General features: G+C 37.8%; 1 protein-coding gene across 2 annotated transcripts in view; it reads right to left on the bottom strand.

Annotated features, from left to right (window-relative positions):
- The window catches only part of CFAP54 (cilia and flagella associated protein 54), a 317,324-nt gene that overhangs the window by 23,771 nt on the left and 269,887 nt on the right, over window positions 1-23,666 (bottom strand). For both annotated transcript variants that reach the window (XM_032874281.1, XM_032874282.1), the window contains 2 exons: window positions 12,203-12,312; window positions 8,142-8,283 (listed from right to left, as the gene is read on the bottom strand). In XM_032874281.1, coding sequence (XP_032730172.1) covers window positions 8,142-8,283; window positions 12,203-12,312 — 252 coding nt within the window. The remainder of the gene's footprint in view (window positions 1-8,141; window positions 8,284-12,202; window positions 12,313-23,666) is intronic.

Genomic DNA, 23,666 nt, shown 5'->3' with positions numbered 1-23,666 from the left:
ATCATAATTTCATAGAAGGAAGGGCAAGAGAAGAGATCTATAGTGAGTACTAACTATAGTAGCTGAAGGTCCTGACACAAACATGGAAAAGGCAGCCATTGGGCTAGATGTAAGATGAGTAAGAGAAGGAAACAGATGTGTGAGAACTTACACACACACACACACACACACACACACACACACATAATTAAGCATAGTCTTGGCTCCAGACTCACCAGTTCCATTTTCTGTGAGGCACATTGTGTTTGGTTTCCAGCCCCTATGTATGAGCTTACTTATTGTACCCTGCCATATACTGCCTTCCACCACACCTACTTTACTTGAACTAGTGTAAGGAGCCTTCCTTTACTTATAGCTAAAGGAGTCATGACTACAAGACTGTCAGAGATAAACTCTGCCTACTTTGTAAAGTTGCCAGTGTCCAGCAACAATTCACTTTTATTGTTGTTTAATACACATGTGTACCAGCATTCAGAAATATGAAAATGATATAAAGTTACACTAATTTTTAAATTATGATTGACCAATGCTGATTAAAACCTTAAAATACAGAAGCAAACAACTAAATTCACAGCCCCAAACCATATTATATTTAAGTTTTAATAAATACATGAACATAGAAAAGATCACATTTTAGAGTTCTAAAGCTATTGCAAATTCAATTCAATTTAACAAATAAATTCAAGATGCTGTGGAACACAGAGATGAAGAAACAGACCCTATCCTCACAAAGTGTTCAATAGCTGAGAAGAATAGATTCGTACACTCCTAAGTAAAATACCAAGTAGAACATAGTCAGAACATGGGTAGGAATAGGTTAGAGGAAACTGAATGTGGGAGAGGAATTGTAAGGAACAGGAAAGACTTCTTGGAGGAAGGGTCATGTGAACTGAGCCTTGAATGAATAGTAGGATTTTACTGGCGGAGAATGGGGACAAGAACATTCCAGATGGAGGGAGCCATGTGAGCAACAGAAGAGTGGATATTCAAGAACACAAAACATCTGATATGGTCTTCACTGTGGGCTAGTATAGGAAGCATGGCAGTGAGAGTGATGAGAAATAAAGCTGGAGAGGTGAACTTAGAACATGTAAAAGTAAGGAATTTTAGAGGCACTGGCCTGAGGAAATCATGATTTGATCACTTTAAAAAAGATACTTCTGGCCACAGTTTAAAGGTGAACTGGACTCAGAAACAAGAGAAAGAGAAATTAGCTACGAGGCTACTCAAACTGTTTGGGCAGAAAACGATCACGGCGAGAAGTGGGCCAGCTTCAGTGGGACCAAAAAAGGTGGTGGGCAAGCAGGATATCCAGAACTGATCAGGGTATACTACTTGGCAGTGATGAACCTTCCAGGCTCTTGGTCTACTTTAAGACAGAGAGGATACTCCTCTGAACACTGATACTCCTCTTCTTTATCTATATTTCTATACTTCTAATTGAGTTCTCAGGCCTGATTGTACTCTGATACTCCTCTTATTTATCTATATTTCCATATTTCTAATTGAGTTCTCAGGACTGGTCAAAGTAGGTTTCCTCCCTATAGGGAAGGTTTCAGTAACAGCCATGACGCGTTACTGTCATGATTTCATCAAGAGCTATCAAACAAAATGAGACTGTCTATATCATTAATCATTTCACATAACAGATGAAGACAACAATGTTACCTGATAAATAATTGCCTTCCGCTCCCTATCTCAACATTTATCAAGCAGAAATTTCACCTCAACAACATCCTATTTCTTTGGCATTATTTGTAGTAAACCATTATAAACATCAGAAGTTGGCTGATTGGATGCTGGGCTACCACAGAAATGCAGCCTTGAACTTGTCACACCAGGCAGAGAGCTGCCAGAGGTATACTGTACATGGCTGGCAAGGCACTGAGAGAGCAAAGAATGACCCTTGTTCAATCTTTGCCATTTTTCCCTTAAAAAGGAGCATCTGATGATTCTATGATGGTTTTCTGAGTTACTTCAAAAATATCCATGCTGATTCTTTGACTTAGTTGAAATCCTCATCTTCTTTCACTTATGGGGAAAAAATTTCCTAAATTGTTTTCCATCCTCTAAACTCTTGCTTTCCTCATTCCTCCTCCACATGCCACCAGGGTAATCTCAGCAAATCATAGGGTGGATTATGAGAAGTCCTTCCAGGTGCTGCCCCCTCCCTCTCCTACCACCCATACCCACCCTTCCCTTTTCCTGGCCCTTGCTTACAGAACCAAGTTCACTCACCATTTTTTCATTCAACACCTACTGTATGCATCCTAAGTGCCATAAGCTGGTAATGAAAAGACAGAAAGAGAGTCCTTAAGCAGTTGATTTATGGTCTAGTGGGGAGAAAAGTAGAGAGGGACTCTTAACAGTACCATGTGGTGAATCAGAGAGGAGGAAGCACTTCATTCCACCCATGTCTTCCCATCTCCCACTGGATACACCCTGTTCTCCCACCACAACAGACACAACATTGTCCCGAGTAGAACATTCGGTCCCTGACTTTATATTCCTTCTCTTGTTCTATCCTCAGTCGGCTCTGAGTGCCCTTCAGCCAGAAGGAAGTAATAGAGAAGCACTGTGTGTCAGGGCTGTGTGTTACTGGGCTAGATATTGGATATAAGATGATGAATAAGACCCCCAGCAAAGGAATTTGCAGTAAAGACAGAGGAAGAGACATATAAACATGTAAAAGGCAAAACAATACAGTACCGGTAAAGGGTATTTTGGGTTATTTCGTCAGAGGGCCACATGTGGATGTCAGAGAGATACTAAAGAACACCACAGTTGGGGGAAAAGATTTAAGAGAAATTTTGCTATGCATTATGAAAGGATTCCCTCTCAAATGTTCTTATGAGAGACTCCACAAAGATTTAGATTATTTTCAATGGTTTTGAACATCAGACTGATGTTTCTTTGAATGCCACATTTTGCTAAAAGAGGACCACCAGGTGGCTGGGCTCATTATGAATGACATCTAGGTACTTACAGCCAGACCCATACAATGATTAAGCTCCTCCATGACAAAGACCTACTTGTACAGATTTCTGTATGCTCTTATTTCCTCCCCAAGCCTGGAAAAATTTTTGCACATAATAGTTCCTCAAAAAGAATTTGTTAATTGATGCTAATGTTCAATGTATTTTTTTTCTGTTTTCATAGTCCTTTGATATTTGAGATATGTTGACTATAATTTTTTTTAAGATTTTATTTTGGAGGCTGGGGCAGAGGGAGAGAGAGACAGAAAATCTTACGCAGGCTCCATGCCCAGTGCAGAGCACAACATGGGGCTTGATCTCACAACCCTGAGATCAACACCTGAGCTGAAATCAACAGTCTGATGCTTAAATGACAGAGCCACACAGGCACCTTGACTATATACAAATTTTAATTGCCTTGTACAGTCCAGGCATCCCATAAATGTTTGCTGAACTAACCTGAGGTGAATTGGTAAACATATGTTAGGCTTTTCATATCAGTATGCTATCATTCCAAATAAGATGTTTGTCTCTTAAAGTCAGGATGGTTTACATCTTTCATATGCTTTCAAGTCCCTGGTAAACTCTGAAGATAACCCTAAAGCTACAACTGACAGATTAAAATAACTCAGTCATTCTGAGCCAGTGTTGTTCATTTTAGAAGGACATACACAGTTTTCAAGCCAGAACTGATTAGAACACCTGTTGTGTAGCCCTCTCAATACATCTCATACTAATATCTGTGTTCTGAATTTCTTAGCTTATTCCAGACTATAGGCTTTGGTGGGAGGTTGGGGGGTGGGGGGTAAAAAAGGGAAAGGAATAAGAAAGAGAATAAGATTCATTATCCCCCATATCAACCAAAGGCACATTTTCTGGGCCCTTCTATTTAATAACTCACCAAAAATCTATACTGTGATAGAAATAAATATAATAGATTATAGAGGTTATGAAATCCTATCCAATTCCAGACCAGAATCGATCTCTTCAAGTGTCCTAGTTAACTTCCAATTAGCATCAAGTGAAGGTTGTCATGACAACGAACTGGCAGATTTAGTGAATGGGATTTGTTATAACACGGAATATAGCTGCCTTTTTTTTTTTTTAAGTTCCAGCTGACATATTGGAAGAAGAGAAAACTTTATATGTTCCTTCTATTTCTCAGCTTTTTAAATGTTCTGAACTACTCTGTTTGCCAATTCACCTAAACAAATATTGGTTTGTCTTCCATTTGATGATATTCTCTAATACATAGAACCAACAGAACTAAAACATACCTAAAAATGCCCTACTTAAAGCTGAAGAAACATTTTCTAAGTCGAAGAATAAGACAAATTCAAAGATTGAGCAGAGAACATCAGGACTGAAAGCCATTCTGTTTTACTCAAGGACTGATCCACTCACATATATCATTCCAATTAGGACATGAAAACAAGCCACAAACCTTGGTTAAGGCAAGGTAGGGTCTCTGGATTCCTCCCTCTGCTTACATTCAAATGCTGCCCCATACCCCCATTTATTTGATATTGTTTATATTCATAGTCAACCTCTTGACTGAGACATTTGGCTGATTGTGATAAATTTGATAGCCACAAGGGGCCAGGGAATTTCTGATGACTCACATTCCAACCAAGGGACACAACTCTCCATCTCAGAGCACTATTTTAGTGAAATGATCATATTTTAGAGATGAGATGAAAATAAGTCCCTGAAAAGTGACTGACCCTAGGTAGAAAACTGAGTGGTAGAGCAAAACCTAGACTCCCTGCTTTCATGGACGCTCACTCTCCTGCCTCAGACAATCTAAGCTGAGAAAACAAATGGTTTCAGGAGAAAATAATCATTTTCCATATATGAACTATATAGAAGTGGATTCAGGGACAATTTCAGCAAAGAATATTCTAGACTATGGCTCTGATATGTTTGGTCTACAATTGAAAAACTGTGATTATTAAGTGATCTACAAAAGAAGTACAAAAATGATGCCAGAGCTGAGTTCTTTTTAAAAACAGATATAAAAGGGCAACCATACACTTTATAAAAATATGTATGTTATATTATTATTTTCTAATATATATAACCTCATGGGTTTGAGATATCTGATCTACTAGGAAATTTCATGCTCAGTATTTAGTATTCAGTATATCAGTAATATCATGAAACATCTGGTAATTCATATTATAACATACAAAGATACTGAAACAATTTGGGGATGTACAACCCAAAACCTAAGATATCAGTTCTATCATCAATCCAAGCACACAGCAGAGGAGATATAAGTATGGGAAAGTGGCATTCTGCAAAGGCTAACTGTTCTTGCCTGATGAATCCTTGTAAAGCTGGGCTTGTTGCTTTCACAATAAGGAAAAATGCATCCACTCACTCTACTGGTAAATTCAGACTCAAAATGCAAATAAGTATACTCTGAAAATGAGGAGAGTTGCCAACTTTTATGCCTTCACTTGAGTGCATAGATGAGGAAAACAATAAAAAAGGGCTAAAGCTACACCCGAAACTAACATAACAACTATAATTCAATAAAAAGAAAAGGTTAAAATGGTAAAAAAAAAAAAAATTAGAAAAAAGACAAAAAAAGAGCTATATCAATACTACTCTTTAAGAAGTAAAAATGTTTTATTATTGGTAATTGACTATTAACCTAGCAAAAAGTGGTTTAAGGAAAAAGATACAGCAAACCAAATATGAAGGGAAGATCCTAAAAGCTTACAGAGAGGAAAAACAGAGCCAGGCCCCAACTGGCTGGGATTTCAACCAGGAAAGCAACAAAGGGAGGTCCCAGAATTAGAGCTGTGTGGCAGGCACTGGGGGCAGGCAGTCCTCAGTTAAGCAGAAGAAATAAAGGAACTGAGACATTATTTGATGAGCATGAACACTTGGATAAGAAATCTGTGGGTGAACCTATGAAAATTCTGATGAAATGATCAGAAGAAAGTTAAGGAAAAAAAAACAAGTCAAGAAGAATCAAAGCTTATACAAGAAGAAAATGACCTTAGTAGGCTATTTGACTTGGCTGTAAGTAATGTAAATACCTGAATATTGATTTAACCAAAATCTGTAAATATAACAATACTCAGGAATGGGGAAAGGAGAAGTTGGGAAGAAGTATAAGTGAATTAAATCCTTGTATACCATAATAAAATCAACAGATATATCTGAAATTGATACATCAAAGAAAAAAGAATAATTATTTTAGCTTTTAGCATCGTTCATCAATATTTCTGGCTTTCCTCCTTCCAAGCCATAGCATGTGACTTATTTGGCCAATGAAATATAATGGAAGTGATATGACAGAAGCCTTCAGAGCCAGTGTGTGATTTTCCCCCTTTCTTCCCTCCTGCTACTGTGACCAGTGATATTTCACAGATTGATGTATTACGAGCCTGGATGCTGGCCTGAGGAGACATGGAGCAGGGCCTCAATTGGCCCACTTGGATCTGAAGGCTGTTTGTTGCCTCATTTTTCATGAGTGATCCTACATATTACTAAATACATGGAAGTAGATAACTAGAAACAGCTGAAAGAGCTGAAAAGGGTTGCCTCTGCAGAGGAGGACTGTGGAGTAAGGAGAGGTTGGGTAGGAGATTGTCCCTTTACAGTAAGTCTTGCAGAGCTGCCTGATTTTAAAAATGGCCACAATAATTACAGAATCTATAACTGAAGAAATCGGATTAATGTGCGAATGGGAATTCAAAGAGCAAGTGATTAGGGGAGAACAAATATTTTTCTGTTCCTCTCATTTCCAAATAGGGTAAGAATTGCCACTCCACTCCAGAAGGAGACTTCTAGCTTCTTTCAGACTTGTAGCTAATTTACTGCCAGAAAAGTAGACGGACTTACCTGACTGGTGAGTTTGGAAAAAGCAAAAGATCATGGTAGGTTCAGCCCCTTCTGGGCAATCTTTGCTTCTATTTTTGGAGGCACCCAGCCTGTAGAACTGTTGGTCTCAGCTTCTATGTGCAGTGAGTTTGGTGGGGATGGAACGGTAGTGGGAAATCCTATGGTTGTACCTGTGTGACTAGGTGGGCAAGTCTGGCTCATTCAGGGATGAGATGCTACTAAGCTCGTTTGGTAAAAGACCTAAAGCCATGTTTGCTAATCAGTCAGTTTTATCCGTTAATTATGCTGATATTTTGATCTCCACTATCCAACTCCTACATTTCATTCCTCAGCCGGGTTCAGAACTTAGGAAGGGTAAAAGAGAAATTACCCTCTGGGGCACCTGGGTGGCTCAGTGGGTTAAGGCCTCTGCCTTCAGCTCAGGTCATGATCCCAGAGTCCTGGGATTGAGTCCCACATCAGGCTCTCTGCTCAGCAGGAAGACTGTTTCCTTCCTCTCTCTCTCTGCCTACTTGTGATCTTTGTCAAATAAATAAATAAAATCTTTAAAAAAAGAAGAAAGAAATTACCCTCTTCTCCAAACATAGTCTATCAATCCACCACAGAAACCACTCAACTATGTGATCAAATTAATAATACACCATTAAGATGTGCAACCTCTTTTGTTGTTCAAAAAATACATAGGCACAGAAAAGTTCGGAAAAATACATGCTTATCTGTATTTCCTAGTTTTTCTTCACACATTTCTTGAGTGATAAAAATGTTCAAACAATAGACTTAAGAATGAAGAATAAAAGAATAATATAAAGTTACAGAGCATTGTTTCTTGATATTCACAGTGATATGTGGATGATTTCTCTAGATTGCCTTTGTATGCATTCACATCAGATTCTTTTTTTTAAATTAACATATAATGTATTATTTGCCCCAGGGGTACAGGTCTGTGAATCATCAGGCTTACACATTTCACAGCACTCACCATAGCACATACCCTCCCCAATGTCCATAACCCAACCACCCTCTCCCACCCTCCCTCTCACCATCAGATTCTTATAATTGGTAAGTTTAGAAGAGCTTTGAAGGAAACACTACCTATGTATCCAAAAAAGTTGGATCATTTCTGATACTCTAAAGAGAGAAAATAGAGAACAGAAGAACCACAAAGTTCAAGTTTAGTTAAATCATGTAAATAATAAATAAATAATAATAAATAACAAATATTAATTAATAAATAATTAATAATAAATAATAATGTAAAATGACACCTATAATGCTGTAACGGCAGTACAATTTTCCAAAATAACTTACTTCCATTTCCTTATCAATTGATTTCTCTTCCATTTCTTGCATTTCAGACACATTGTCATCTGAAGCAATTTCAGGAGTTGCTGGCAATGATATTTCAGCTATTTGCTTAAGATTAGATAGTTTCTCATGAATTGAAATAACTCTAAAAATAACAGATAGATATATATTTTACTTGAAAATGTAAGAAAGGCATTCGTTTATTGCCAGAATCAATAATATATGTAAAGTAAATCCAAAGTTATTTAACACCTGGATTTCTGGCATCCCCAAACATCATTCATTCAATCATTTGCTCATTTAGGAAACATGAGCAAAGAGACACAATTCTAACCTGTATAAGGTTTATGATCTAGTTATGTATTCAAACAGATATAAAATGACTGGCAAAGGCACAAAACCGAAAAAGGCACACATCCAAAATATTGATTAAGATGAAAACAAAGAAAATAAAACATCTACATAGGCAAGGAAAGTCCAGGCAATGATAAAAGGTTTGCTCCTGTGTAAATCTTGATGCCATGCTATGACTGCCTTGCTGACTTGAAGGTAAGAATTAAGGCCAGTCAACGAGCCTACAACAATGAAATGTATTGTAGGTGGGAGAGTGGAAAGGTAGGGAGAAGAATCAAGAAAGAAGGAAAATCAAAAACCAAGAAGGAAGGTAGAGGACACAGTGGCTATTATATTAAAGATGGGAAGCTTCTGGAGCCACAGACCAGCGAACAGGGGGTACTCTGAAGGCAGAGGTAAACTGACAGATGAGTGGAGTCAGGAGATGCAAAAGCATTTGAAGCAGTTGAAGGAGGCAAAGAGCTACCTGGATGGCCTTGGTGATTCGAGGCTACAGGCCTAGCTCATGTGTGTGTGTGTGTGTGTGTGTGTGTGCGCACGCGCGTGCAGTCATGTTGGTGTCTCCATCCAGGGAAAGAGGGTAACTTTTATGAGAAACACATAAATGATCCATGAAAGCAAACCGACATCAGGAATGTATGCAGGAATGTCAATTTTCTGATATTCCACAAAGTCCTCATCCACACTATGGTATAATACTTGATATCATAATGATGGTTCTCAGCAAAAGAAGGTTAAATATTATCTTTAATTAAATAAGAAGACCTGAAATTGTATGTTTAAGAAACTCTTCTACATGGGGCACCTGGGTGACTCTGTGGATTAAGCCTCTGCCTTTGGCTCAGGTCATGATATCAGGGTCCTGGAATCAAGCCCCGCATCAGGCTCTCTGCTTGGCAGGAATCCTGGGATCAAACCCCCACCCCTTCTCTCTCTGCCTGCCTCTCTGCCTACTTGTGATCTCTGTCTGTCAAATAATATATATATATATATATATATATATATATATGCAAAATTATTTAAAAATTTAAAAAAGAAACTCTTCTATTAAAAAGGCAATGATTAATATGTAAAGGTCTATTATTGAAAGTTTACTTGGAATACATCCATTTAAAAAAATGGTATTCTCCAATAGTGCTAGAAAAGCTACTTGATGCATTGGAGAGAGGATAGGACTCAAAAGACCTGGGTGAATTATGGGTGGTTCCATCACACACCAGCATGGAACCCTCGACAAGTCACCTAACCTCTCTGGCCCTGATATGCCTCTTACTGCAAGACTGAATGATAAAACCCAGGTCATCTACTTCACAGCATTGTGTATGGATGAAATGATGTAACTACATACATTCTTAACCACAAGAAACCAGGTGAAGGACAGATGACATTCTAACATACCATTCTTCACTCTAATATCCAGAGAAAGAATTCTTAGAATTCTTATTTCTCTTTCAAAAATAACAGACCTTTCCTTTCTAATACATGGAATTGCAGGAAGGATAAAGTATTCTTTGATGTTCAGGTTGTCAATAATGTCCAGAGCTGTACTCTCTGCTTCAAAAATAAATGGCCTGGTCCAACTCTGTAAAAAGCAGTCTGAGACCGAGCTGAGCAGGCTGGGCACCTGTGCAAGAAGCAACTTCAGAAGATCAAGCATCTCTGTTTCAGGCCCTGAGCCTCATAACTCCATTTGCCCCAACATTTTGCCCATTATACATCTTCACCTCTTTGTCCACATCAATGCTGGGTCCAGGTTTTGAACTTCTAAGATGGCCCACAAACAAATATCCATCATCCCATTTGGGCTAGACCAGCTCCCCACAGCCTGTGCTCTCATTTACTGATTCATGTGCACTCACTCTCCTGGGCTGGTGGGGCCCAGAGACAGGACCCTGCCAGAAGTAGAAATGTGGATGGCAGGAGACTTGATGGCAGAGACGGTAGGGAGGTAACTGGATCTTGGTTAGAAGAGCGTAATTAGATAGAACTACACAGAAACCTTTATGCATGTTTAATGAGAACACTTTCTTTTCCTTTGCTGCCATAAGAAAAATGCAAAGAATTAAAATGTGTTTTCTTTGTGAGTATTTAATTTGGAGATTAGGAAGTAAAATGAACAACTAAAGGAAGAATGCCCAATTTGAAAAGCTCTTCAGGTTCCTTCTCTAGCCTATTTTTTCTGACCTGTTGTACTCTTACTCTGCCTTCTGAAAGATGGTCAACAAGAGCAATCCTCACGTACTGATCTCACCTTGACCCTCCTAAGAACACAAGGAATGCCAGCCTAGGTGAGAGAAACAGGCAGCTTTCCCCACACCACTGAGGGACAGGTTTGATGAGAGATTGTCAGGAATCTCCCTCTGTTCCTGCCTCAGTGACTGGTGCACGTCCCTAATTTTAGTAAACCTACCACTGCTCATAAACACATCCAAATTAGGAACTTTTTGGAATAAAAAAGAATTCTGTCAGTTTGATTACATTCTACTCTGCAGAAATTATAATCATTTTCATTATGTGATTCTAAAAAATAAAAAATCCTGCCATGTTTCTGGATACAAAGCAAGTGTATAATTTCCCCACTTTGTTACTTAGCTGGGCTGGTGTAGGTCCTATGTCTAGATTTTCTGCCATTTCACTAGGGAAAAAAAGGAAAAAAGAAAATGGAAAATTGACTGAATAATTGAAAATATGCCAGTTCTTGAAACATCTCTTGTTTTATTCTCTTTTATGGTGAGGCCAAGAAGTCCTTCAAAATGAAAATCATGGAGCATGAACAAGGCTCGTCAGGGAAGAACAGAGAAGCACCAAGTCTCTGTTCACTAAGCACTTACAAGGTGCCTAGCAGGGCAAAGAGCTGACACTGACAGACACAGGGGTTAGTAATGAGACTTGACATCTGCCCAGTGCTTTTGGCCTTTCAGAGTATGTGCATACATTGTCCGGGTTGATCTTAACAACAACCCTGAGAGGCAGGCAGAGTAGATATTATTTCCATTTTACAACTGAGGATATGGGGGCTGAGTTCAAAGAGCAATGAACAATGGAAATCAAAACTAAATGAACTACACAATGAAAAAATTTTAAAAACGAACTAGGAACTTGGTAAAGTGAAGTAGGAAAAGAGAGAAACCAGGCATGAGCAAAAAAAAATTAGAAATATGCCCCGTTCGATGGAAAGGAAGGAAGACAACCCAGCTGAGGCAGAGACTGTTGACATGGGGAACAATATAAAATAGGATCGGACACAGGGGACAGGTGGGACAGGGAGGTGATAGAGCCTGTGCTTAAATTGCAACCCAATACAGAGCCACGTGTTATTTGTTAAATACACCCCAAATTACAGGCAAAATACAGCATAGACAATATCCTCATACTCTTTATAATCTTTATGCAATATCAGGAACTGTTTATCCAACAATTCTAAGTACTATTATTCTTATAGCCACTTCATTGATAGGGAGACTGAGGCGCAGAGAGGTTAAGTAACCTGTACAAAGTTAGTAAAGGGCACTAATGGCATTTGAACCAAAGCGGGCTAGCTTCAGAGTTCATGCTCTTAACCACTGCATTATCATACCCCTCTAAATAAAAGGAAGATTCTTCTAAAGAACTCTTCTAAAACTTCTCCTGTGATTTAACTTGTACATTACTAAAACAATCTGTTCCAAAGAAAATATCAGCAGAGTAGTGGAAAATTATTCATTACTTGCCTGTTCAGTGGAACCCAGAAAGAGCCAATAGAGACGCTGCAATAAGAGCTATTAGGTACAGCATCTGAACTATTCCGGGGCTTCATGTTATAGGCATACAACAATAAAACCTATAAAAAATTAAAAGACATAAAATGTGACGTCAAAACTACATTTGCCTCAAAATAACATCATTAAATTTTTAGAAGTTTTCCTTTGAAAGTGAAAACAACTTTTTATCATTTTTTTTAATTATTTTATTTATTTTTTATTTTCAGCATAACAGTATTCATTGTTTTTGCACCATACCCGGTGCTCCATGCAATCCGTGCCCTCTCTAATACCCACCACCTGGTTCCCTGCCCCTTCAAAACCCTCAGATTGTTTTTCAGCTTTTTTTTCAATTCACCTTAAATAATTTTTTTAAGCCAGGTCCATGCCCAATGTGGGGCTTGGACTGAGTCAGCCAGGTGCCCCTTTTTTCATTTTTTTTTAATTTAATTTATTTTTTTTTAAAGGAATGATGCAAATGAGGATTATACAAAGTTTGAGGTGAAAATAAACATCATTTGATGTTAAACATCATTTTTAAAGAGTCACATTTTTTTTACTACAATTAAGTTTAAATCTCAGCCTTTGAAGGCCCTCTATAAGTTTGAAATATGTACTTAGTGCATATCCAACCTTGTTTTTAGTTACTTCTCAACATGCCCCTTTTCCACCTGTGGTCACAGCTGCTCCATGCCTCACTTATGCTTCTTTCTTCCTCTTTCCATTTCTTCAACCTACATACAACTTTCTGGTCCCCACCTCTAATGTAGAATTTATCCTAATGGCTCATGCTCTGGTAATTTCCCTGTTGTTTCCACCTTGACAATCCTTAAAGTCAATTCCATAATTAATAGCACCTGTTTACGGTCATAGTCACAGAATTTGAGATTCATAGAACCTTAGAGAGGATCTGGTCTAAATCTCTCATTTTAAATATAAGAAAGCTAAAGCCCAGAGCTGGCAGTCAAAACTGACTAATTAAGTGCAGGCATTTATCTCTGCTTCTTTGATAATCAAACTAAAATAAGAGTAAAGTGTGTCTTTAAAAAGGCATAAATCTACAAAGACAGATAAGAAGAGAGGAGTGAAAGCAGACAAGAAATGTTAGCAACACATTGAAGGACAGAAGGTACTCGGAAGAGCACTGGGTGACCCTGAAAAGGAAAGGCTATGTCCTAACTGCCTTTGGAGGGGTTGCCAAGTGTGATGAGTGCCCTGGAAAGGCTTGGGAACTGGAGATGCCAGGTATCTTAGACAACCTCCCTCTCATCCCTTCAATGAGCCCATGCAACCAGATTTCCCCACTTTCTTTGCCTTGTCTGTGGCCAAACTTCTTCCATTTTCCTCTCTGCTGAGACCAAATCAGAGATCTATTCTCAGGGTCATTAGGAACAGGGGTGAGATGCTGAACTGAAAACACTGGAGGAGGTGTCTGGGTGGCTCAGTCAGTTAAGCATCCAATTCTTGCTTTCAGCTCAGGTCATGATCTCACGGTTGTGGGATGGAGCCCTGCATCAGGCTCCACACTCAGCAGGGAGTCTGCTTCAGGATTCTCTCCCTTTGTCCCTTCCCCCACTCACATGAGCAGTCTCTAAAATAAATAAATATATCTTAAAGGAAAAAAAAAAAAGGAAACATAGGAATTAAGTGAAAGTCTGTATTCTAAACAAGAAATATCCCCTACCCCACTACAGGCCCTGCTCCAGATGTAGGAAACCAGACAGTGGTTGAAAAGGATCCTTTCTGAGGAAACTGACCAGACAAAGAGAAAAGACCCATGGGTACTGACATTTCAGAATCCTGCAATGAAACCGCTGGCTCCTGCAGTTACCCTACAATGAGGTCTACAAATCAATAAGTCTGACCTGATACACTTTTTAGCACCTTCAAACATGAATGAATAGCCAAGGGTCACCAGACATGAAATGAAAGGTAGAGGCCAAAACTAATATAAGAAAGGATTTTGAAGAGTCAGGTACAGAGAGCAGAAGAGAACTTCAATGAAACCATAATTGAGATCTTCAAACAGAATAAGACTATATTTCATCTGTGAATCAAGAGCACGGTGCTGTCAAAATGAACAGAAAAAACAAAGAGCTCTTAAAAACTAAAAAAATATGATCACAACAACAAAACCATCAACAAAAGAGTTGAAATATAAAGTTGAATATATATCTCCCCAAAAGTACACCTTAATTTTAAAATATAGGTAACAGGGGAGAAAAGATGAGAAAAATACTCAATCTAATAAATTCACTATCTGAATAATAATTCTAGAAGGTATAGAGATAACCAAAGGGAAGAAATTATCAAAGAAAAAAATTCTTCTTGAACTAAAGGCTATACTTTCCAGATTGAAAGGGGCTGTGTGGATGAAAGAGTTAAACCAAGGATCATCATGGAATTTGAGAACACAGGGGACAGAAGGAAAATCCCCAGAGCTTCCAGAGGGGGGGAAAAAAAAATCGAAAGAAAGAACTAGGAATCAGAATAGGACCAGACTTAATAGCAATGCAGGATTGCTAGAGACAATGGAGCAATGTTTCCCATGTTTTGAGGGAAAATAATTTTCAAACTAGAATTGTATGCCTAGAGAACAATGAAGTAAGCCTTAAAATGATGACTTTTTGTCAGACAGTCAAGGTCTCTTTATATTCTGTGTAAGTACAGGGTCAATCTCAGTCAATCTGTTGCAACCTGTTAGCATCTCAGGGGACTGTAGTCATGGTATTGGCCCTTGGCCAAACCTGAATGAAATGTACTACCTACTGACTAATGCAGCCCTGTCCTTGGTTCTGAAACACACTAGATGGCAGGCTGTGCCGTCTTGTCAGCATTTTTTTTTTTTTGTAGAAAATATACATATTGATGAATTGCATCTGGATTCTATTGTTCTCTTCTTTTCTATCATTGAATCTGGCCCCACATGTGGTATGGACTATATGAACAGAGAGGTATGAAAGACTCCTCTTCAGATGAGACATCTGCTTTCTTGAGACCAAGATATCTTATCATATTTTGGTGGCTCATGATCTGTAGATGAAGTGTGTTCTGTGCAACTGAGCAATGACCCTGGCAACTGTTCCTGAGCATCTTGGCTCTCTCTAATGGTTATCTGTATTTACTTTATCCTGCCATTCCTTATTCTTTACCAAAATCTTCCTTGAACTACTTTGTGGAATATATTATATGGTGTGTTCTTTGAATAATCAGAACCTCCAACACACTCTTTGTTGGGAAGCTGGAAGATGTGTTTATTCAACATGAGAGAGCAAGTCAAGATAGAGAGAAACAGGGGACCCAGGGAATCCATCTCAGAAAGAGATAAAGGAATTCTCAGGAGGATGGTGAATGGGCTCTTATGATGCTATCTGATTCAGGAGAGCAATCCGTCTGGTTTGGATCATGTCTCTGAAGAATACAATAAAAGAATGAGAAATAAACTGATGAGTTTGACCATATGGAGAAGAACTGTACAGCTTTTTGAAAGTTTAGGGAAAATGAGATATTCTAGAATACAGAGAAACATGAAGTCAAACAAAAATAAAGCAGGTGTTTTTTTTCTTTAGAAGTCAGGAAGTAAGGAAATAGGACCTTATTTGGTTCAGCTGGGAGTGATATTTACACAATTGTGAATACCAGCTATGGGTTTAAGAATTATGATAGAACTCCTTTAAGAGAATGTGTGGAAAGGAAGAATGTACGTGAGGGGGGAAAAAAACAGGTTGATATTTGCCTTCTTCTTCCACAGCAGTGTGTGAGGTGAGGTTCATCACTCAAAGAATTATCATGTGAGCATGTAATTTAGATATATGGCGGGGGGGAGGTGAACACAACCAAACAGAGACAGTTGAGAGTTAAAAGTAATTGTATCTAATGCTGGAATTCTGGGATGTGGACAGCTAGACAGAGAAATGTTCTTTTTATTCGTTAAAAGTCTTTTAAATTTAGTTTTTCAAACTAGAGTAAATTTTTGATGAAACATTTCTGAAAAGAAAATGAAATGAGTCCCAGAGAGATTAGTCTGTCTTATGGTGTTTGCTCTTGCTTTGTGTTTGTTAACCTTGACTCCCAGGCTAGCATACAAAATCCCTGTGGACAGGAGTGACATCTTGTACTTTTTTAGTAGTGCTCGCAGCACCTGCCTCATGTTAATTAATATCTTGATATTTCTGAAATTTTCATTACATCTTGTAAGAGCTAATAAAGTTCCCCAAAGCATGTTAATGGAAAAATTTAAATAGATAATATACTTTATAGTTAACCCCTGATAATGACTTTCTTCCTCCTCAGGCTGACACTTGTCAATGCTTTTGCAATACAATTTTAAAACCTTTTCTAACTGAGCATGGCACAACTGAATTCAAGGTGTAACAGTCAGAAATCAAGCAGGCTTGGATAAAATAGGGCAGTAGTTAAACAACCAACACTAAACTCACTTGCATATTTGTTGTGAGCCTGGGCTTTGGAGTCAGAGTGCCTGGGTTTGCTTCCACCACTTACTGGCTGTGTGATTTGGGCAAATTATGGAAACACTATGCCTTTACTTACCTCATTTATAAAATGGAGATATGGTAATCCCCATCCCATGGATCATGTGAGGATGCAGTGAGTCAGTGTAAAGTGCTCAGAACATCACTGCTGTGGTTGTGAGCCTCATGACCATTCCTGGCTCCTCAGCCTACCTTGCTTGGGACCTCACTCTCCATATTCTTTTGGACCCAACCCAACTTCCCATCTGACCACTCAGGCTATCTTCATTGAATCCATGTTCTTAGTTCTATTCCCAACTGTCCCAACTTCTCAGGGATAAGTGTTACCCTATAACACCTTGCATACGCAGGACTGGATTCTGTAGGAGATAATACACCCATGTTGAAATTTCCAATGCTCCCTTACTCACTTCTGCAAAGATTTGTTTTTCAAAGGCAAAGAAGTGATGTGTCTTTGACAAACATTGAGGAATACTGTATTTAAACTGGCTTGACTGGGGAATCTCTTATACCCCAGCAGGGTGAAAAAAGAGTCCCTCCTTTGCTAGATGGACTTGATTCATTACTTCCTCACCTTGGTATCTTAATCACCTAACAAAATGCCTGGAATATAGTAGCACTCAATCAACACTTTATTAATTAGTTAGTAAGCAGCTAAGCTATATGCACGTTATAAAGAAATCCATATGAAGAAACCCCCAAATGGGAACTCTGGTCCCCATTTTCATTTTTGTCACTAATAAGTTGTAGCATTATTCAAGTCACTTTACTCATATGGGACTTGGCTTCCTCACCTGTAGAATGAGAGCATCAGATAAACATTCTCTTAGTTTCTTTTCAGTTCTGAAATTTCATTTGGGTGGTACTAAGAGAAGCCAGAGAAGCTTTCCAGTGGAGCCTACTGTTTAAGCTGCAATGCAGTAGCTTCTTGGAGAATCATCATCAGAGCTATGGGGTGGATTGGAAGCACTGGCCTAACCCAGTGCTTCTCAGAGTTAAACATGTATACATTACTTGGGAGATACTCTGATTCAGTGGGTCTGGAGTGAGACCTGAGATTCTGCATTTTTAGTGAGTTTCCAAAGAATGGCAATGCTCCTGGTTCTTCACTCTTTGATATCAGTCTCTGCCTCCTTTATGCTGCCTTTGTCTTCCCCAGCTTCCAGAAAGAGGGTGTAATTTTGGGTCTCATCTGCAGCACCAGGTTCCCACTAGCCACTTGGCCAACAAGACCCAGAATCCAGGGCACCTCAGAGGAAAGCCCCAGGCATCTGTATGATCTCTGAATTAGAGCACTCCTAACATCTGCACTGACAACATTGAGCTTCTGCATTTACTACGACTTGATAGTTTTCCCAGGAACCCTAACTCTTCCTTCAGGATATAGGACTGAGCTTATCTTGAATGCACAGTCTGCTTATTTGGGACCATGAAATACAGTCTGGCTCTAGCCAGGGCTATAAAAATCTCCAGAAAGGATCACCAGCTCCATATCTCTTGTTCCCAGACTGTCTAGGATTGAATTATACATTGAACAGACTTATCTCCAAGAACTTTTCCAGTTCTTCCCAACTCTGTTTTCACTTGACACATGGAGTCAATTTTCAGTGCTTTGCTTGATCAGACCTCTTGCATTTGATTATGCTTGTTTGCCCAAATCTCCAGTGGCCTCTGAATACCATGCCTTGGACGTCTAGCTGCACTTAGAGCAATAGCCTTTGTAGCAGTTTGATTCCCTCCAAATTAGGTCTCATAGACCAAACGGAAGGTCCCACTACTGCTTCTTTATTGCCCTTCCTCCTGCTAGCTCTAAGTTGCATTTCTTTGAGTCTGATCAAGTAATAAACATAATTCAAGTCTCACTCTAAAGCTGGGCTTGCGATCCAGAGCATCCTACTGGGAACTCTGGGTGCTAAAAATAGCACAAGGATGAGGAAGAATAAAGCTAGAGGTCCTAAGATGTATTCACAAGACAAATCTGAGCCATCAAACCTCTGGCTGTAGTTACACCTTTTTAAGCTAAGTTGTAGTTATGCGTCTTTGTGCCATTCTTCACAACTATTTTTAAAGCCTTTGTCCAGGAGTTTCATTAAAATGATTGCCCCTCAAAGCCTCTTCAGTGTCTGCTTCTAGAAGACACTGAAATTGTTCAAAAGATGTTTAGTTTGTAACAAAATTCTAGGGAAGAGCTTATAATGTGGTTCTACTATATTCTACCATATTCCTCTAAAGATAATTTTGTTAAATAGGATAATGCAATTTCTACCCCCAGACTTAAGAAGTTAAACTTTTCCAAGTTATAAACTTAACTCTAAAAGGTACAGTGGCATAGAAATGTTTAGTCCTCTGAATTATCTAAAAATTTTATGTCAAATCCCTAGTTCCAGGATTTCTATTTTGCTGCCACCAGCATCCTTAGTTCTTACCAGTGTTTCTGTGTCAGATACTAGATTAACTGAAGAGGACTGAGTAGGGTGAATCAAGTGATGTTAACTTGTATTGCTAATCCATTTAAGTCCCTGGAAACTCCAACACCCTACGTCAGGTATTAATTTTCATCACCATCCCACCCAGAGGCCAGGACCACTGTCTGAGGACTCAACAAAGTACCATGCTGAGGAGTGCAGACTTGGAGGAGTTCACACTTGGAATCAGATTGATCTAATCCTGATTCCTTGCCGACTAGAATTCCTCTATCCTGTGCCTCAGTTTCCTCTTCTGTGAAATGGGGGTGAGGATAGTACCCAGCTCACAGAGTTGTGAAGTTAATATAAGTGAAGCATCTAGAATATGCTAAGCTCTACATTCACTATTGCTATTATCTTATAGTTTCATGAGCTTTAGCCAGTTACTCAACTTGAAACTTATTATGAGTAGATAAATATTCAAATACACCAATATTTAAATTGTCAAACAAATTTCACTGTTATCTTCTGAAAAGATAGAATCTTAGGTCTGATGAGATCCAGTCCATCCAAGTCAGTGTTTCCCAATTTTTTGACTAAAATTTATGTCAGCAACTGCATCTTTTATCATGACCCAATACATACATATTTATTACCAAAGAGGAGAAAAATGTCTCCAAACTAAGAAATGGGAAAACTACTTTGCTTATGGCATAAGAAAACCACTCTAGCCTTCTGTTTAAATCAGAATTTGTTAGCTGATGCTCTCCTTCTAATCTCTGTCTCACACCAGTTCATGCCTCCATATTCATTGTCAGACACAACTGTTGATGGATAAAACTCTGTTACTCTAATTATCACCTACAAATAGAGTCATAGCATTAACTTCTCAGATCACTCTGTCTCAGACTGATACGAATGTGATGTTTCTATTTCTATGAGCTTGCAAAATGAACTTTATAGTTTATACTTTCTCACTCGTTTTTAAACATTAGCTCCTTAGGTAAACATTCTATTTCCCAAATATGTAATCTTTCTGTATCCATATCCTCCCTGAATGGATATACTCTTTTATTACTTGGTTGTTCCTCTTGCCAGCAAGTAAACAAATTCTGACATATGCTGAAGATCAATCAATCTGAGAAATTTTCTTTTTAACAATATCATGAAACAAAAAATTCAGAGAACATTTTTCCCACTTTAATTTCTTTAAAAAAAAAATACTACTTAAGACCCACACAATATTGATTCCATGGTCCATTAGTATTCTTGAATCCAGAAATTGAAAACTACATTACTGAATTCCCCAAAAGGGACTATGCAGATTTATTATTTTCAAAGGCATATGGAATATCTGGCATAGATTTGACATGGAAAGTGTGGGAAAGAGAGTACTTTTAAAACGTGACAAATAGCTTTAAATGTTCCTGGGGAGTGATATGTTAAAGTTCCTTTTTTTTGGTAAGAGTAGAAAGAGATATAACTGACCAAGAGTTAGCAGCAGGTTGCCAGCCTAAGGAGGCAGAATGAAGAGGACAATGGGAGAAGTATGTTCAAGAGCAAAGAGAGGTAGGCCCAGGAGATTTCACTGTCTGACAGGGTCACATGGGTCAAGGAGTGGCAGAAGATACCAGAGGCACAGCTAGAGGGGACAGCACTCAAGAGCTGGAAAATGCAAGAGTAGACCAATGCAGGAGGCAAAAAGCAAATGAAAATGCTGAACAGGGCAAAACTATATGTCAACCGTTTTATGGGGAAAAGCCTGAGGCTCTTCTTAGAGAGAGCAGCAATCAAAGGAATGCTATGGTGGAAGGTCCCTCTGCAAATGACTATAGTGACCACCTATTCCATTTTTAAAACCTTGACCTCTCATCAAGATTCTCATAGAATGTGAATCACTTTTCTTTCTCCAATTGTTCAGGGACTGATATTAAACTAATTCTAAATACTTGCTCCCATCTCCTCCTGCTCCCCAATTAGCCCCAGTGCAAATGTCTTTCCATGCATATGGACATAGGTGTGGATAAAGATAAAGATTCAGAGGTAGATAAAAATAAAAATAATGAACATTAAAACAAGGATTGATATGTGTGATATAAATTTATGAAGCGCACTTAAAAGCAAACTAAGGTTTTTTTCCCCCCATATGCTACAAACTTTAATTTTGCTGGTAAGGCATAGTTTACTCTCTTTTCTATATGATGTTGGCAGCTAAAGTATCTATAAGAAGATATTGTTGCTTAATTTTTAAAAAAGCTTCCAAATAATGTTTAACAAGTGTATTACATGTATATTTGAAGTTATCAAACTTTAAGACAGCATAATAATTTTAAAATAATTTCAGATAATAATAAATAAAAATTACTATGTATTGAGGTTATGCATTTATCTAGTCATATCTAGTTACAGATAAGGATAACTATGATACAGAAAAGTTAACCAATCCACTGAAGATCACCAAATTATTAAGTGATGGAGCTGGGATTCCAACCCCGATGATCTGGCTCCAGAGGCTCCACAGTAATATAAAAGTCATTAGAGGAGAAAAGATATTTATTAACTTTAGACTTTGATAAGTATATATGTTGTCCTACAGGTAACCACTAAAAGAACTGAAAAAAGTGTATAATTTCAAAACTCATAGAGGAAAAATGAATGATAAAAATAATCCAAAAGAAGGGAAAAGAGAAAAACAGACGAGTTAAGACAAGTACAAACACAAAATAACATGATAGATTTAAAACCAAATATATTAGCATTTACATTAAATGTAAATGTATTAAATTCTCCAGTCAAATACAAAGCTGTCAGACTACATTTGAAAATATCCAAATGCATGCCTTTGATAAAAACACAAAACACAAATATACAAAAGTGTTGAAAGTAAAAGGTTGGAAAAAGACATGCTGTGAAAATAATCACAAGAAAATCATTTTACTTTAGTAATATCAAACAAAGCAGACTTTATGAGGAAAAACCATAATTACAAAAAGGCCATAAGTCATTTCAAAATGATAAAATGTTCAGTTCACCAAGAAGATACAACAGTTAATTTTATTGCACCTAAGAACATAGTCTCAAATTACGTAAAGCAAAATTTGACAGACTAAACAATGAAAATCACAATGATTTAAATATACTTCTTTTAATAACTTATGATTTCTAAAAATTAAAGGCAAACAAACAAGAATAGGGGTTTGAATAAGACTAATCACATTGACCTGTTGGGTACATATAAGAACACTGCCTTAGCAACAAAGGACCACACATTCATTTTAAGAGCAGTGGAATATTTACACAATAAATCCTTTCCTGGAGAAAATATGCAGGTTTCAACAATATCAATCATAGAGAGCATTTTTTATTATCACAGAACAACATAATCTAAGAATAAATAACAAAAGATACTCCTCTAATATTACATATAATATATAACAAAAATTTCAAAACTATTTTTAACTGAATGATAATGATAATACTGTAATAAAAACTTGCTTGATGAAACCAAAGCATTGTTTAAAGAAACCCACAGTCTTCAAATGTATACATTAGGAAAGACTGATATTAAAACAAACATCTATCTTAAGAAGTCAGCACATCGGAAAAGAATACAAAACAAAACAAAAACAAAGTAGAAGAAAGATATATGGATTAGTAAAATAAAATTAACTGATGAGAAACCTCTGGTGACAATGATCAAGAAAAAATACACAAACCACCAATGTAAGAAATGAAAAGGGACACTTCAATACAAATACAATGAGGAGATCAAAAGTATGAGAGAAGTTTTAAATAAAATGAAAAAATTCCTAGATAAAGCAACTTAAACAAACCTGACTCAAGAAAAAACAGAAAATTCCAATGTTCTATAAACAGGGGTGATAGTCAAAATATTTAAAACTTGGTTTGACATGGGTACTAACCATTAGAACAGATATTGACCCAATCAGAACGGATACCAATTCTGGTATCTAGTAAATGAGCACTAGTGCTTAATGGCTGCCTCTAACTATTAAGAATTAAATTACTAATTTTCTTTATTTTTTTAAAAGATTTTATTTATTTATTCACAGACAGAGATCACAAGCCAGGCAGAGATCACAAGTCAGGCAGAAAGGCAGGCGGGGGGGGGGGGGAAGCAGGCTAACTGCCAAGCAGAGAGCCCAATGCGGGGCTCGATCCCAGGACCCTGGGATCATGACCTGAGCCGAAAGCAGAGGCTTTAACCCACTGAACCACCCAGGCGCCCCTAAATTACTAATTTTCTATCTTCTCACCAAAAAACCCCACTAGGATCAGATGGCTTTACTTATGAGTTCTTATCAAATATTTGAGGAGAAAAGTTTACTCTAAACTTACAGAGATGTCACCAGAGAATAGAAAAATATGGATATTTATCAACTCTCTTTATACATCTAACAAAATCTTGATATAAAATATATCTGACAAAGATAGTATGAAAATGAAAATTTTAACACAATATTACTCTTAAACAGTGGCAAAAATCCAACACAAAACTTTAATAAACTGAACCCA

The sequence above is a fragment of the Lontra canadensis genome, unplaced genomic scaffold, assembly GCF_010015895.1.
Source record: "Lontra canadensis isolate GAN:19392208 unplaced genomic scaffold, GSC_riverotter_1.0 scaffold52, whole genome shotgun sequence".
In the NCBI taxonomy this organism is placed as follows: Eukaryota; Metazoa; Chordata; class Mammalia; order Carnivora; family Mustelidae; genus Lontra; species Lontra canadensis.
The sequence above is the reverse complement of the archived record's forward strand: the minus strand, read 5'-3'. Positions and strand labels throughout refer to the sequence as shown.